We start from the raw sequence: 15,919 nt of genomic DNA on the forward strand, positions 1-15,919 counted from the left end.
AAATATGATAAATATTTAAAAATATAAACCAATAGATATTTAAACAATATTCATTTATATTAAAAATGAAAATAATTACCCGTCCGGTCGGACGGGTCCAGCTCTAGTAATTAATTTAAAAGAGTCTTGGTCGTTCGCATAAAACTACGATCACGAGTAGTTGTTGAAAAATTTAGTGGGTCCATGATAGTTATATAGATGATGAGGATCATGTCGTCCCTACTCATAAACACTCATGTTTTATGTGGAATAGGAATACAGTAGTTAAATACTATTTGTAATGAGGGACAAATATGATGACGACGATACCAGATAATCATGTCATTTCACCGTAAAGGGTTTGGTGGGAGAGGGAAATTGAACATTCCAGTCGGAAACCTCGTTAATTTTTATTTTTGATTTATTTTTAAGAAAATTGTGCTAAGTAACTACGAAACAAAGTATAATTCAATGCAGTGGCGGATCTAGGACAGTTTATAGCTGGGGGCACTAGCATAGAACTTGAACTAATCGGGGTCACTATTATAGGTTTTAAGTCAGTTAGAAATAATTATCATAGGATTGGTTGAAGAAAATGAAAAATGAGTTGGGGGCACGTGACCCCGTTCCTATGAACGTACGTCCGCCACTGATTCAATGTCTAACAAAAAAACAACTCCAATATTATCCCTCGTATCAAGTTATATCTTTTTCTTCTTTAATTATCAACTACCCAATTATTTTTTTTTATCTCCACCATTTAATTTTCTGTTACCGTTACGATATGATCATCTCTGCTTCTAAAATCTACAAACCATGACGGCGTTACAGTCGAAGTGTCTTTGTTTCTCTTCGTCACTTCTTCGATGTTTGTCAGGTCAGCTAAAATATTTCATGTTATTACTATTCTATTTTAATAATATTTCATATTATGTAATAATTGCATGTTTTTGAAATTTAAGTTAAAGTTTATATATTAAAATTTAGTGATTAGTGTTTTGAGTTTATTTTATGAAAGGTTTGGGTTAACTTTGAGATAAATATTACCTCATTCCCTATTATTTATTAATTTTAGACATACATAGTATAGTTTATTCAAAAGACATACATAGCTAAATATATTTAAACCATGTAATAATTTCATTAATAATTCATTATACCATTTAGCATGTACTATTTTATTTATATTTTCACCTGTATGTTCTTATATGATAAAAGAGATATGTTTATATGTTTATATGCTTATAGTTTTGTTTACATATTGTTTACTATCTATAATTAAGATACATATAATCATTAAAAACAGTTGTAGATGTTGAGTATGTAACACATTATACTTTTCTAATATAATCCGATATTTGATAATTTCATTGTATTGTATGTACTATTATATTTAGTTGATTTCGTACCATTTAGTTTGTTCTCTCATATTTATTTTTGTTATCAATGTGGTAATCAACTCTACCATACATTTCTATGTTGATATTTCTTCTTTTCTGTAACTAAGAACCTACTTAAAAAGATAAAACCAGGAAAATGAGACAAATGCTATGAGATCTAATTATGTCAAAATCAATGATATATTTTTAATTTGTTTCTAAATTTGGTTATTACATAAATTAACCTTTTTATAGGCCAGAAAGTTGTTTCTTATATCTTTTTTTTTTTTGCTAACTTGTTTCTATCTTTTGTTCTTAGTAGTATTTTAGGTTCGAAATTACTTTTGATACTAGCTATATGTGTAAAGCTTGAATTATCACGTCTCAAGAATAAATTTGAATCCAGATTGATCATGTTCATATCCTTTATTATGATAAACAAAGATGACAAACACTTCCATTATCCTGTTATAACTGTTATCAGTAAAGAAGAGTTAATTAAGACAAATAGCCAAAGGTAACCCAAAAAGACAAATGTCGAAATCAAGAGTGGAGTGGGGTGGTAGGTAAGAGAAAGACAGATCAAGCACAATGTATTAGTTGGTGAGTGTGGAGGAGCCATGCACTTAGGATCTGCCGACTTATCTTGGTTAAGCATTCGGTTTCAGTTTGATTTTGATTCCGGTTTAAGTTACATTTCTTAGTGTAAACAAAATTCTATATATGGGAATGTTCTATTTGTGGTCCATGAAATGGCATAAGAGTAAACTACGTTCTAATGTGTCGCAAGTGGGAGTTTTCTTCCGCTTTCTAACTTTCGTAAATTCTAACCGCAATATTTTCCAAGGTATACAAAGACATGGAAATCCGCATCAATCAATTTCAAAGTTAATATTTCTCATTGTTTAATTATTAATTATTCTGTTTATTTGTAGTATTGTCTAACTGGTTATAACTTATACATATAGATAACATCCTTCCCTACAAAGAACTGACCGAGTGATTGGGTTCTTTTGTTAGGTATTGTGATGTGGAAACATTAGATTATAAATATTTATTTGAGTGTAAACACATTTTTAAATTAACGTGGGTTTTCCATATGTTCCTTTGAATATTCAGATAACTTTAAAAAAAATCAAAAAAAATATTCAGATAACTTTTTATACATATTATTCAAATGATCCATGAAGAGACATTTGGTTTGCGAAAAAGATGTATAACCATTCTAATAAATATAAAAATTTACATATTTCTTTATCCTTTTTTTTCAAACACATTTTCCAACTCCACTTGAAAATAAGAACTGAAGCTTGTGATATATTTAAATCGAACTTAAATTCACCATAAGCTGTTTTAAATACTATAAACACACTTACTGTATTCTGTATTTTAGAAAAAGGTATAGAAGATTTAAATATTCTAAACACTAATAATGAATAAGTTGTGTGTATTTTATTTATTTTTCTGTTGTTTTTATTTGTTTGTGGACTAATACTGAATAACTGACACAGTTATTTCATAAAGGCTAAAAATCCTGTAGGTTAGCAACTAGCGATTAGTGCTGGACAATCAGGTTTTCGGTTCAGTTTAGAATATTTAAAACCTTGTTTAGGAATGGATCGATTCAGGTAGTTTAGAATTCGAGTCGGATTTTTTTTTGAATAAAATTTCAAGTGGAACCAAATTAAAAAATAGTTCAGATTGGGTTGGATTCAAAGAAAGAAAATAGAAAAACCTCAAAATTCTGAGTTAAACTTGAAAAACATATTTAGAATTTTTTTAATATATATATATATAAATATAAATTAAAAATATACTATTATATTTCAAATATTCAGATATCAGTTTGGTTTCCGGTTTGATTCTAATTTAATTTTATTGTTTAGAAAAATAGGAATCATTCATGTCTTTGTAAATTTTGGTTTCGGTGTATGATTTCAGTTTGGTACCAGTTCGATTTTCCGATGTTAGATAATTTGCCCATGACTACTGGTTATATAATTTAACTTAATGTAGAGATTAACATTTTGTTAATATCCATGCAAATATGTGTTGAGTGAGTGTATGCATCTATCTTATTAAAGCTGAAGTACAATTTCGGTGTGTTTGGATACTTGGATAAGAATATTAAAAAAATTTGGTGTGTTTGGAAACATGGATTGTAGTCTTTTTTAAAAAAAAAAAAATTTGTTTGGAAACAAAGATAGTAGTATTAAATAGAAAAAATAATGGGCTTAAGTTATTAAGTCCATTATAAAAGAATGTTGTCAATATATATATAAGAAAAATACAATACAAAGCTCAATTTGAAATACCAACTCAAATTATGGTTTTTATATTTCATATTAAATTTTTAAAATATAATATATGTAATTATTTATATGATGATACATATTAAATACTATTAATTATATGATTACTTATATGATGGTACATATAAAATACGATTAATTATATGATGAAATTATACAATATATAATAATGACTAAGGATGAGTTTTCAGACATCCATACGGGTTTGGTTCTGATCGGTTTGCGTTTTGGGTTTTCGAGGTCAAAGATTTAAGTCCTATTAAGATATTTCTAAATTTTTGTTTGAGTTTGATTCGGATCTTTGCGGGTTTGGTTTGGGTTTGGATAACCTATTTAAATTATTTTAAAAGTTTTAAATCACTATATATTTTAAATTTATCAAAATCTATAAATAAAGTAATATATTACCTATAAATTTAAATAACATATGTCAGAATACCTAAGCTTAACATATCAATTGGTTTGATTTAAAAATTTGGATATGAAATCAATAATTATTTTAAGTATTATTGGTGATTTGAGTATACTTTAACTATTTCAGATATTTGTTTTTGACTATCTATATATATTTTCAAGTATTTTAAACCAATTTAAAAGTATCATTCTTGATGTTTTATATACGTTAAATATAAAAATAATTAATATATATGTATATAAATCTATTTTTAGATAAATTCAGGTACATGAATACTTTGGTTTGGATCCGTTTCGGTTCTCTAACTAACAAAATTTTGAATAATTCGAATATTTAATCAATTTATGTTCAGATTTGGTACTATATTTACGGATTGGTATCAGTTCTGTTCCTCAGATTCATTTTGCCAAACCCTAATAATTACATGAAAAACAAATATCATCATTTTTTTAAAATATACATCAGCGGAGGTGAAGAGAACAAAGTCTATAATCATTTATTTTAACAATAAACCAAATAAATATGTTGATTGAAGAGCAAATAAAACAAAACTAGAGAAATACATAGTTTACGAGAGACATTCTATGTGTCGGATTTATTATAAAGAATATTTTATTAAAATAAATAAATTCAATAATTTCAAACAAATAATATATTTTATAAAAGTGAAAAATAATACCCGCGTTTTCGAAACGCGGATTAAAATCTAGTTGCTTCTTGTTAATTGTGTTTCATCTCCAACCAAGGATGATTTTATTTTTACCAAATCGAAACGGCCCATGTACTTCACTGTTCGGCCCATATTACATTCGATATCACCCAACATTCAACCGCATTTTGGACTTTTAGAATCCAAACTCGGATCTGGTAAACAAGTTAGGATCTTCAATTTGAAATCGTCGCTCTTCAATAAAACATACAGGGCGAAAACGAAAACAAACCAAATAAAGAGGCCAGAATCATAATTATCTCAGAATCTACAGTATTTGTTATCAGAGTGTTCGTTTCTAAATACAAAAACATCCCCAAAAACAACCAAAACCTCACCCTCTCTCACAAGCTTATCCGCACACACAGACACTCTTCAAACACTCTCTCATGGCTAACAACAACGACCTCACCGAGTCACAGCCCCAACAGGACAACAACGATGAAGAAGAAGAAGAAGACGAACAATCCCCCAAGGAAGAAGAAGAACCCGGCTCCGGCTCCGGCTCAGACTCCGACTCATCCTCCTCCGAAGAATCCGAATCCGACTTCGAATCCGACAACGAACCCGACACCGGCACGGGCTTCAACTACATCCGCCCAAGCGACCTCCCGCCGGACCCGAACATAACCCCGGAGACGAACATCCGGCGCTTCAACCGCCTCCTGGAGGGGAAGCGGATGAAGCGTCTCCACGAGGAGGAGGAGAGGAAGTACAAGTTCCACGAGGACCTCTTCGACTTCCCCAAGGACCCGGAGATGTGGAGGGAGGAGGATCTGAGGGAGGTGTGGGCGGACGCTCCTGTGAAGATGACGAAACCGGGGTGGGACCCGGCGTGGGCGGATGAGGAGGATTGGGAGGTGGTGAAGGAGGAGATTGGGGAAGGGAGGGATCCTGGGATCCAGCCCTTTTATGTTCCGTATAGGAAGCCGTACCCGGCGATTCCGGATAATCATTATGATATTGATACTCCTAAGGCTGTTGTTGAGGAGCTTGATAGGATTGAGGAGTTTCTTCAGTGGGTTAGCTACATCTTCCCTGACGGCAGCTCGTAAGCTTGTTTCTTTAGTTTGGTGTTTGAAGTTGTGATTAAAGCTTAGTAACTTTCTTCATTTGTTTTGTTATATGAGCTGCTTGTTGACTTCCTACGAAGCTTTGCATTTTCATTTAAGTAGAAATTGAATTGTGGAGAGGAAATGGCAATGTAGGTTGAGTTTTAGATAGAAAAATGGAAACTTTATGTTTGGGTTGCTTTGTGATAGATAGATAGGTAGATACTTGAATCTTGATTTAAGTAGCTTTCTATCTCACTTTGTTATCTCTCTTTTTGGATTATTAAGGTATGAAGGCACAGTATGGGATGACTTGGCTCAAGGCAAAGGTGTTTACATTGCTGAAAATGGGCTTGTGAGGTGATGATGATCATATCTCTATTTTTCTAGTTTTCTACTGTTTTTTTTTGTTCTGTTGTTAGTGTTTTATATTGGTTTCAATGCCTTTTTTTTGGCGGCTATGTGTATGAACATTTTAGGTACGAGGGTGAATGGCTTCAGAATGATATGGAAGGTCATGGGGTTGTTGAAGTTGATATTCCTGACATTGAGCCCATGCCAGGTTCCAAGTATGGTTTGTCATATCATTTACTACTAGATTAATCAATCTTCCAATGGGATTTTTATGGACATACTCATGATATTGTTCTTTCGGTCTTATGCAGGCTTGAAGATAAGATGCGTGCTGAAGGGAGGATTATCAAGAGAGATTATATGTCTCCAGAAGACAGGAAGTGGTTGGAAATGGATGTCGAGGACAGCATTGCGCTAACTGATGGGAATTACGAAGTTCCTTTCTATGAAAACCAAGAGTGGATCACTCAGTTTGGCGAAAAACCGTGAGTTTTGCAATGATATATGATCTTTTTACTAGATAGCTTGCATTGCATCTCAACAATGATTTGAGTGGTTTAGGTTCATATGATGATATATATATTGCTTGACTAGGCGATTAAAGTATCAGGCAAAATAATGTAACTTAGTTGATTACTTCGTTATTACTTATTCACACATTGTATGTTTAATGATTTTGTATAACCAGGGAGAAAGGTCGGTATCGCTATGCTGGTCAATGGAAGCATGGTAGAATGCATGGGTGTGGTGTCTACGAAGTTAACGAACGCACCCTATTTGTAAGTAGTAGTGATAGCCGGTCTATTGAGCCTAAAATAGCTTATGTATTTGGTATCCCGCATATGAATCCATTATGGTTAACGTATAACCTTCGTGGTTGTGACACAAGGTTACACATTGTAATGGCAATGCAGGGTAGATTCTACTTTGGGGAGCTATTGGAAGAAGAGCATGGCTGTACCGTAGATGTTTGTGCGGTAGTTACCCAAATTTCTCTCTCTCTTTCAATGATACATGTAATTTTCAGCAATAATAGAAGGAAGTACTGACTGATGTTGAAAAACGTTTTTCAGCTGCATTCTGGTTTGGCGGAGGTTGCTGCAGCTAAGGCTCGGATGTTTGTAAACAAACCCGACGGAAGTATTACCCCCCTCTTCTTTAATCTTTACCATTACTTCTGCTTTTGTTATATTTTGTTTACTTGGGAGCTAAAGGTGTTGTTTCTTCTTCTTCTTCTTCGTCTATGTATGCAGTGGTCAGAGAAGAAAGGGGCCCGTACGGTGATCCTCAACATGCTTACTTTTATGAAGAAGATGATGTGTGGATGGCACCAGGTTTCATCAACCAGTTTTACGATGTGGGTCATTTTTTTTCTTATCAAGCTTTTTTGAGTTAGTTGTCCTGATGCCCACAAAGGGGCTTATGAATTTGCCTTTTTCTTTTTTTGGGTAGGTACCTGAGTATTGGGAGGCCTACGTAGAGGAGGTGGATCAAGAAAGGGAAATGTGGTTGAACTCTTTTTACAAAGCTCCTTTGAGGTTACCAATGCCTGCTGAGCTCGAATATTGGTGGCAAAACGGTAAATGACCACCCTTAACATTGTTGTTACTCTTTTACATGGATGAATATCTGAATTTGTATTTTTTTATTTTGATCAGTGGAGGTGACACCAGAGTTTGTGGTACTGAACAAAGAACCCGAACCTGATCCAGAAGATCCATCGAAACTTGTGCAAAAGGAGGACCCTGTTATTCTACACACACCAACAGGTCGGATAATCAACTATGTAGAGGATGAGAAGCACGGGGTTAGACTGTTTTGGCAGCCTCCTCTGGAGGAAGGGGAAGATGTAGATCCTTCAAAAGTCGAGTTTTTGCCACTCGGGTTCGACGAGTTCTACGGGAAAAACGTTGCCGCGAGAAAGGAACACCCGGTGAAGAGATTCGTGCTTGGAATCGAGAAAGCGGTGAAGCCGATGCTTGATGGGATAGAGAAATGGACAGAGGAGAAGAAGAGAGAAAACGAGGAGAGGAAGGAGATGCTGGAGAAGGAGCTTGAGCTAGTTGAGGCCGAGATCTGCTTAGAGGAAGCTATAGAGGAGATGGATGAGATACTAAAGATGAAAGAACAAGAAGAGGAAAAGAAAACTGAGATGGGTTTGTCTGAAGAGGATGAAGAAGATGTGGTGGTTGCTGCACCGGTTGTCAAAGAAGAGAAAGTTGTTGTCACTCCCAAAGAGAAGAAACAGGAAGAAGATGAATCCAAAGATGATTCAGATGATGATGACGAGGAGGACGATGATTCAGATGATGATGATGAACTTGGACCATCGAGTTTTGGATCTGTGGACAAACGAAGTAGGACTTCTCCGTTTTCAGCATCCTCGTTGTCTTTTGCTACGTGTGGCCTCTTTCCCGCGGTAATAACCAACCTCTTTTTATTTTCTGCTTTACTTTTGGCTTTAGTGTTTGTTCATGTGTGTTGTATTTATTCACTCACAGGTACAATCAAGACTAGAGAGATCATTCCTAGCATGGAAGCAACAGAGGGCAGAACCATCAAAACTGATCCCAGGAATCAACAAAGGTGGAGACAACGATGCATCAGCATCATCAATCCATTTTCCCCCACTGTCGAGTAACAAAGCTGGCTTGAAGATGGGGAAGGTATCGAACCGGGGTTGTATACAGAGAAGCTCAAGATCTCAGTCTCAGTTGCTGTCTCTATCACGTCTCCTATCGTCCAATGCTGCGTCATGTTCTTCTCATGATAGAAGCTCCGGTGAAGATCAAGGTTGGCTCTGGAAAACACCGGTTGAGGAAAGGGAGGCGGTATTGTCGCTTCAGGTTCAGACAAAGTGTTCCAATTTGTTTGCACACACTCAAGCTTTGCCGCTTGAGTCTCTCTCATCTTTTAAGCTTTAGAGTTGAGTTGAGTTTCTTTTGTACCCTTTTGAGGCTGGCTATACTTCTTTGACGGTGGACACTCTTTTGAAATTATTTGTTGTGTTGTATTGTCAAAAATATTTATCACAACTATTTAAAAAAAAAATAAAGAATTTTTTCAGGCTTCAACTATTTAATTTTTTTTTTTGGTACTCCATGCCAAAATTTGTAATTAAATTAATATCCCAGTAATTATTATTGGCGCATTACGTGGAAACACAAATTGACGCCGTGGCGTAGAGAGAGAGCAAAAACCCTAAAGAAACGATTATAAAACCTCTCTCCCTTCTGCCGCTCTCACTTTTTATTTTATTATCTCTAGATAGCAGCCCTAAACTCTCCTGTCGAATCTCTCTTTTCCTCCTTGATCAACAATGGAATTTTGGGGTAAGATGATCTTATCTCGCCCTCTAGCACATCCATGTGTCTTGAAACCTCGTTACATCGTTTTAATCATATCATAATAGCTCATTCTCGTTTGATTTTGTTCTCTGTTTAGGTCCTTTAGCTTTTCGTTTTCCTGTTCGGTTTTTTAACCTGTTCAATCAATCATGTGTTGATACTTACCTACGTTTAGCTTGTTTAGTCTATTTTGGTCTGGTACATGTTTCTTCTTGCGTTTGTTTAGTTAGATTGTTATACCTGTCACGTTTGTTTGCATATAGTAACCAAATATTCAGTTTCTATGATTGATTGATGCAACTGACTTAATGTTGTTTACTTTTTTTTTGTCTTTGTAGGAGTTGAAGTTAAGGCTGGGATGCCACTAAAAGTGAGGCCTCAAGTAGACCATCTCATCCACCTTTCTCAGGTTTCTTTCATATAACCACTCTCTCTCTATAGTCTATGCTTTTTTTTGTTTTATATTACAAACACTCTCTTTATTTTTTGGGTTGTTTTCTCTTTTCTTATGAAACAGGCTACAATCGATGCCAAAAAGGGAGAATCTGGTCTCTTGTACGTGACTATTGATTGGAAGAAACATGTCATTGGAACGCTCTCTCAAGACCACATTCCTCAGATGACCTTTGACCTTGTCTTCGAGCAGGAGTTTGAGCTTTCTCACTCTTTGGAGAGTGGTAGTGTCCACTTTGTTGGCTACAGATCTCCCAACATCGATCAAGAGGAGGACTACCCTTCTGATTCAGAGGAGGAGGAGGAGGTGGTTCCTGCTACTTCAACTGTCACTTCCGTTGGGAATGCTGCTGCTGCTTCCAAGGCTGCTGGCTCAAAACCAAAAGCCAAGCCTGCTGAAGTGAAGCCTGAGTCAGAGTCTGATGATGATGATGAGTCTGAGGAGGAGAAGGATGAAGAAGATGACTCTGAGGAGGAGGAGGAGGATGAAGAGGAAGAGGAGGAGACCCCTAAGCAGGTAATATACGTTTCCTTATCTAACATGTGCTGCTCAGTTTACTTGCGGAAATTCATATTGTTAAATTCTATGTAAAGCCTGAGCAGCCGAGCAACAAGAAGAGGGCCACTGCATCTGCTTCCAAAACACCTGTCCCAGCAAAGAAGACCAAAACTGCAGTAGCACCCACTCCTCAGAACACTGGTGACTCTTCTTTTTCTTTCTAGATTCCGATTCTTTGAAATCTCATTAGATGTTTGAATGAATTATTGCAAGTAGAGAACAGTAACTAGAAGTCTTCTTACAACAACTTCAATGAATAATGGTTTTGTTGACTTGGTTGTCTTTTGAGTTACAGAAGAGAAGAAGAAGAGCGGGCACACAGCTACACCACACCCCGCTAAAAAGGGTGGAAAGAGTCCTAACCAGGGCCCAGGTCAATCATCCGCTGGTAACAAGAAGTGAGTCTACTCTCTCTTGAGGCCAATGATGTGATAATGTTATTCTAATGATGATGATGGTTTAATGAATGGTTTGTGCAGGCAATTCAATTCTGGCAAGCAGTCTGGTTCCAACAACAAGGGCAAGGGAAAAGGAAAGGGCAGAGCCTAAGTTGCTTGTGTGAACAAATAAGTAGTTTTTGGTTTTTACTTATGTCTTAAGATTTTATCTATCATCGGAAAAGTTATCTAACTAGTTTGCAACTTTATGAATATTGCCTTGTGATAAAGAACTTGGTCTGCTACTACTATTAGTAAGGGTGTTGAAAAATACTAGCTAATCATCTTCAAGTCTAACAACATCGATTACACAAGCACTAGAACATGTCCTGAACCTCATGAGTTGTGTAACGACGGTAGACTCTTGCTCCTTTTTATCACACTCCAACCGCAAAGTAAATTTCTTGAGGACTAGACAGTTCTCAAGCAAGTACTTGACTAGCTCCATAATCATCTCTATCCCAGGTCCACAGTTTGGTCTTGCCAGCTCAACATACTCTAGGCTCGTTTGTAAACACTTTGGTATCAATGACAACCTCATGTTCTCTGTATATATCACACCTTTCAGCTTCTGCAATATTATAAACCCAACAGATGAATAAGATCAGATTCTTTGTATTAATATAAAAAAAAGAGATGAAAGTTAAAACTTAAAAGATTACCAGGATCAGTGTTTGGAGATTCGGAAAGCTCTCAAGAAACTTTAGCAATGACAATTTCATATCAGTAATATAGAGTTCTGTTTGTAACCGTATCATGTTGGGAAAACAAGGCACCGGTTCGAAATTCATGTACTGACAGATGATCTGCAACAAGAAAGTTACCAAAAAAATAAAAGAGTTTTTTATTTTCTTCATTCAAATAGTTCATAGACTTTACTAACTTAACTAACCTTCAAAGTTGTTTCACTTATAGTCATGTCCCTTACACTCGATACCCCATTGAGAAGTTTACCAACAGCGCTGAACCTCTCCATTGACTCATCATTCACGTCCCAAATATCATTCACATTGAAACTTACATCAATCTCTACCTTTGAAGATGCAGACAAGTTGCTTATTATTACAAAACAAACCGACTGGTCATCTTCAAGACTCAGATACTCGAGTCCAGGAGCATCAATCAAAACCTCCCAATCGTCACCATCATCATTGTACCAAGACTCGGAACTATCGAGAACGAGTTTGAGAGTGTTCAGTGTTTTAGACCGAACACGTAGAACCTTTACAGTCTCATCAACGTTTCTAACGACCGTTAAAGATTCAAGAACGGGGCAGGACGAGATGAGATTCTCGAGAACATCGTCGGTATCGTATAGATTCTCTTCCAGATGCATCACCTTGAGATTAGGTAAAGACAAAGACTCGAAGCTACGCAACGCTACATAGTGGAGTCTCAGTGAAACCAAAGTCTCGCATAAGTAAAGGCTTAGAGGCATCATCTCACACATGAAACTCAAACGACAGTCAACTTCAAGATGTTGGATCTTACGCAAAACCGCGGTTTCGATCCACGACGTGAGCGAAAAAGACGAATCATCATCATCATCTTGTCTCTTGAAAGCAAGCTTCAGCTTGTGTAAGCACGACTCCTTGGAGAAATCAAGAAACCTGGAGACGAAGCTCGAGAAGGTAGCGTAGTCAGGGAAGTCATCGATGTTTAAATCCAAGATTGGTGTCAAAAGCCAGAGATGTCTCCATCTATTGGACAAGACACTAGTGGTAACAGCAGTCTTTGTAGGAAGATCAGAGAGTATCTGATATAGCAAAGGATCAGGTAAGAAGTTTATCCAATCTTCTCCGGATCTACGAATCGCTCCTCGCCTACTCATTGCGGAAGTTAGCTCTCAGGACAAGTGATCTGCATCATCACACACCTGAATCAAGAGTCAAAGCAAGAGAACAAAAAAGTCAACGTTGATTCTTCGCCTGCCGCCGACGAGACGTGTAATGGTTTTGAAATGCAAAGGAAACCAAGAAAAAAGAATTGAAATTTAATAAATGAAGATACAAGTGATCCTGGTTAATAATAATGTCCCAATACAAAACTTTCCTAAAATAGTAACATTTTTTTTTGAAGTTCTTACAAAAAGCTGTGTGTCATAATAGTTTGAGAAGAAGCAAAGAATCTCCTTAATCTCGAGAGTTCCATGAAAGTATGATTGATTCAGCAAAACCAGTGTGATGAGGTTCCAATCTAGAAATCCACTATACTGATGATTTAAAATGTGTGACAGGATTATTCTTGACCTGTCGGGTTTAGTATTTCAATATGGTTTAGTAAATGAATTTATCAATTTCGGTTTATCTGTTTTGGTATAACAAACATTATATGTAATATCCCTTCTCATTTGCTACAGAATTAATCAAATATTAAACCTAATTCCTCTTAATCTTCTTCTCTCTATCGTCATCATCATTCAACGACATCACCAGTCATCATCACCATTGAATCTTAGGATTCTCGGTGAATCCCTAGATAAGGAACTATCATTATTGATTTTCTTGTTCCAAAATGGAAGAGAGATCTCTAAGATGTTGGTGGTGATGAGAAATTTGACAAGTTAAATTGTATTTGGTGGATTTCTCAAAACAACCGTTTGGCTCGTAAACCGACGTACATATGAAATCATCAAACCAAAATTGATTAAACCGGATAGCTAAATATGTTTCATGTCACATACTTCGCTAGACTTGGTATAATGGTATTCCACGACTGTTTAAAGACTCCTGGAAGTATATCTGGAAATAGCAATAGGAAGTTTGATATAATGGTCTTCCACAAAATGATTGCTGGTGCTATTGCTGAGCATGATCTTGCATACTCATTTGAATATAGAAGGATTAGAGAAACTGTTGCTTATGTGAATCCAAGTATTGAGTTCTGATCTAGAAATACTGTTGTAGCTGATGTTCTTAAAATATTTGAGAATGAAAGAGCTCATCTTAAGAAGGTTTTGAGTGAAGTTCCTGGTAGAATTTGCTTGACTACTGATTTGTGGAGAGCAATCACTTTGGAGAGTTATTTATGTCTGACAGCTCATTATGTTGATGCTAATTGGAAGCTAAAACTGAAGATATTGTCATTTGTTGCTTTTCCCCCACCTTATATTGATTTTAGTATTGCTACGAAGGTGATAGAGTTAGTGAAAGAAAGGGGGCTAGATAAAAAAGTGTTTACAGTAACTTAGTAACTGTAGACAATGCTTCTTTAAATGACAATATGCAAGGAGTTCTAAGGTTACAACTTCGGAAAGATTTGGTGTGCAATAGTGAGTTTCTACATGTAAGATGTGCAGAACACATTCTTCAGAGTCGAGAGACCAAAATTTTCAAACCTGTGGTGAAATTGTTGAGAGCATGAAAGAAGCTGGTCTTGTTTTGGATGTGGCAACGAGGTGGAATTCAACCTTTCAGATGTTTTCTAGAGCTATTTCGTTTAGAGAAGCATTGCGTAATCTCTCTGAAGTAGATCCGAGTTACAAGTGCTTTCCATCAGATTTGGAATGGTCTAGAGGAGTACTCATAACAATGACATACTTGCTATTAATGCGGTGTTGGATCCAAGGTTGAAGTTCGCGGTCTTGGAATATTGTTATGACACCTTAGATCCGCTAACAAGCAAGTTTAAAATTGATCACATCCGAAAGAAGATAAAAAAAGTTGTATGAAATTTATAAAAAGGATCATAAGAGCACTACTGCAACCACTTTAGAAACCACATTGGTTTTCTGTATACCATCTGGATATGGTGTAAGTAGTTAGTCAATAATCATTGTTTCTACTGTTCTTAGTACGTTACTGTTTAGTACGTGGTGTGTTTTTAGTTCTTACTGTTTTTTATGTTTATAATGCACGGGTTTTGTGCATTTTTCTCAAAATGCAGGAACAGAAAAATCAGTTTTAGATGTGTACCTAGCTGAACCGGTCTTAGATATGGCTGCCTTTCAGACTCTATATGTCTTAAGATATTGGAGAAACAATGCAACTTGGAGCTGTCTTGCATGGCGTGTGATGTTCTTTCAATTCCCATTACAACTGTGTCTTCTGAGTCGTCATTCAGTGTTGGAAGCCGTGTTCTTAGCAAGTGTAGGAGCCGACTTCTTCCGTCAAATGTACAAGCTCTCATTTGTACAAGAAATTGGCTGCGTGGGTTTGAAGTGATGTGTAAGTTTTCTGATTTTTTACTTATTTTTATACTAAAATATTTGTAGAAATATCTCTTTACTTGGCTGCATTGTTGATATGTCTCTTTACTTGGCTGCTGTGATTTCTATACTGATTTGCTTGTTTGTTTAATTAAATAGACCTATATAGATTGACTTGTTAACTTATCCATGTTGTTTACATGTCTTTGTTCATGTTGTATGATTCTGAAGAAGAAGAATAAGAGAAGGAAAGTGAATTCGAAGAAGAAGGAGGAAGAAAAAAGAGAAGGAACTGAGATTAAGTGAAGAAATGAAGCATGAAGTTTGATTCTAAATTTAAGTATCTTTTATAAAATATGAAATTTAACTCTAAATTTAAGTATCATTTTGTAAAATATAAAGTTTAAATCTACATATTTTTGTAAAACATAAAGTTTAACTTTAAGTAAGTTTAAGATTTAAGAATCTGTACATCTTTTAAATTGAAAATAGACTTTTTACATTAAGTGGACATCTAGATCCCATGAGCAGTCCAACTGTTTGGACATAGTCTTATATGGACGTGGTCCTGTTTGAGATTCGACCAAAAACGCCGAGAGAAAAATAAGTCCATCTAGACACATCCAAATCTGTCCAGCCTGTCTAATTGACATTTCTACTGGTTAATGTCTGAGAGTGCACTCGTAGAAACTTCATGTTATCTGGTACCATTCTAACAATGCTCAAATCTTCGAGAGCAGGGAAAGACGAGGTAAGCCACTCCCTACAAGCTTTTT

At 35.7% G+C, this 15,919-nt stretch overlaps 3 protein-coding genes across 5 annotated transcripts; 2 read left to right on the forward strand and 1 right to left on the reverse strand.

Moving 5' to 3' along the window:
- The first annotated feature begins 5,108 nt into the window (after positions 1–5,108).
- Positions 5,109–9,260, forward strand: LOC108818000 (protein TIC 100). The gene is made up of 11 exons (XM_018590844.2): positions 5,109–5,845; positions 6,135–6,206; positions 6,326–6,415; positions 6,512–6,685; positions 6,889–6,979; positions 7,115–7,177; positions 7,274–7,340; positions 7,454–7,557; positions 7,653–7,779; positions 7,859–8,619; positions 8,702–9,260. Exons 1-11 carry the CDS (start codon positions 5,184–5,186, stop codon positions 9,122–9,124), a joined length of 2,634 nt encoding a protein of 877 aa, XP_018446346.2. The 5' UTR covers positions 5,109–5,183; the 3' UTR covers positions 9,125–9,260.
- Positions 9,261–9,379: 119 nt separating this feature from the next.
- LOC108814301 (histone deacetylase HDT2) lies at positions 9,380–11,272 on the forward strand. 2 transcript variants are annotated; one of them, XM_018586842.2, is made up of 6 exons: positions 9,380–9,532; positions 9,886–9,956; positions 10,065–10,517; positions 10,595–10,700; positions 10,855–10,957; positions 11,039–11,272. In XM_018586842.2, exons 1-6 carry the CDS (start codon positions 9,520–9,522, stop codon positions 11,106–11,108), a joined length of 816 nt encoding a protein of 271 aa, XP_018442344.1. In that variant the 5' UTR covers positions 9,380–9,519; the 3' UTR covers positions 11,109–11,272. The 2 variants fall into 2 exon arrangements, with proteins under 2 accessions (XP_018442344.1, XP_056847187.1); XM_056991207.1 differs by having other exon boundaries at positions 10,858–10,957.
- Position 11,273: 1 nt separating this feature from the next.
- LOC108814300 (F-box/FBD/LRR-repeat protein At5g22660) lies at positions 11,274–13,204 on the reverse strand. Of its 2 annotated transcripts, XM_056991206.1 has the most exons (4): positions 13,083–13,204; positions 11,889–12,872; positions 11,659–11,802; positions 11,274–11,567 (listed from the first exon to the last, which is right to left on the reverse strand). In XM_056991206.1, exons 2-4 carry the CDS (start codon positions 12,825–12,827, stop codon positions 11,274–11,276), a joined length of 1,377 nt encoding a protein of 458 aa, XP_056847186.1. In that variant the 5' UTR covers positions 12,828–12,872; positions 13,083–13,204. The 2 variants fall into 2 exon arrangements, with proteins under 2 accessions (XP_056847186.1, XP_018442343.1); XM_018586841.2 differs by lacking the exon at positions 13,083–13,204 and having other exon boundaries at positions 11,889–13,033.
- Between the last annotated feature and the right edge of the window lie 2,715 nt (positions 13,205–15,919).

This window comes from Raphanus sativus, chromosome 7 (assembly GCF_000801105.2).
Source record: "Raphanus sativus cultivar WK10039 chromosome 7, ASM80110v3, whole genome shotgun sequence".
NCBI classification, from domain to species: domain Eukaryota; kingdom Viridiplantae; phylum Streptophyta; class Magnoliopsida; order Brassicales; family Brassicaceae; genus Raphanus; species Raphanus sativus.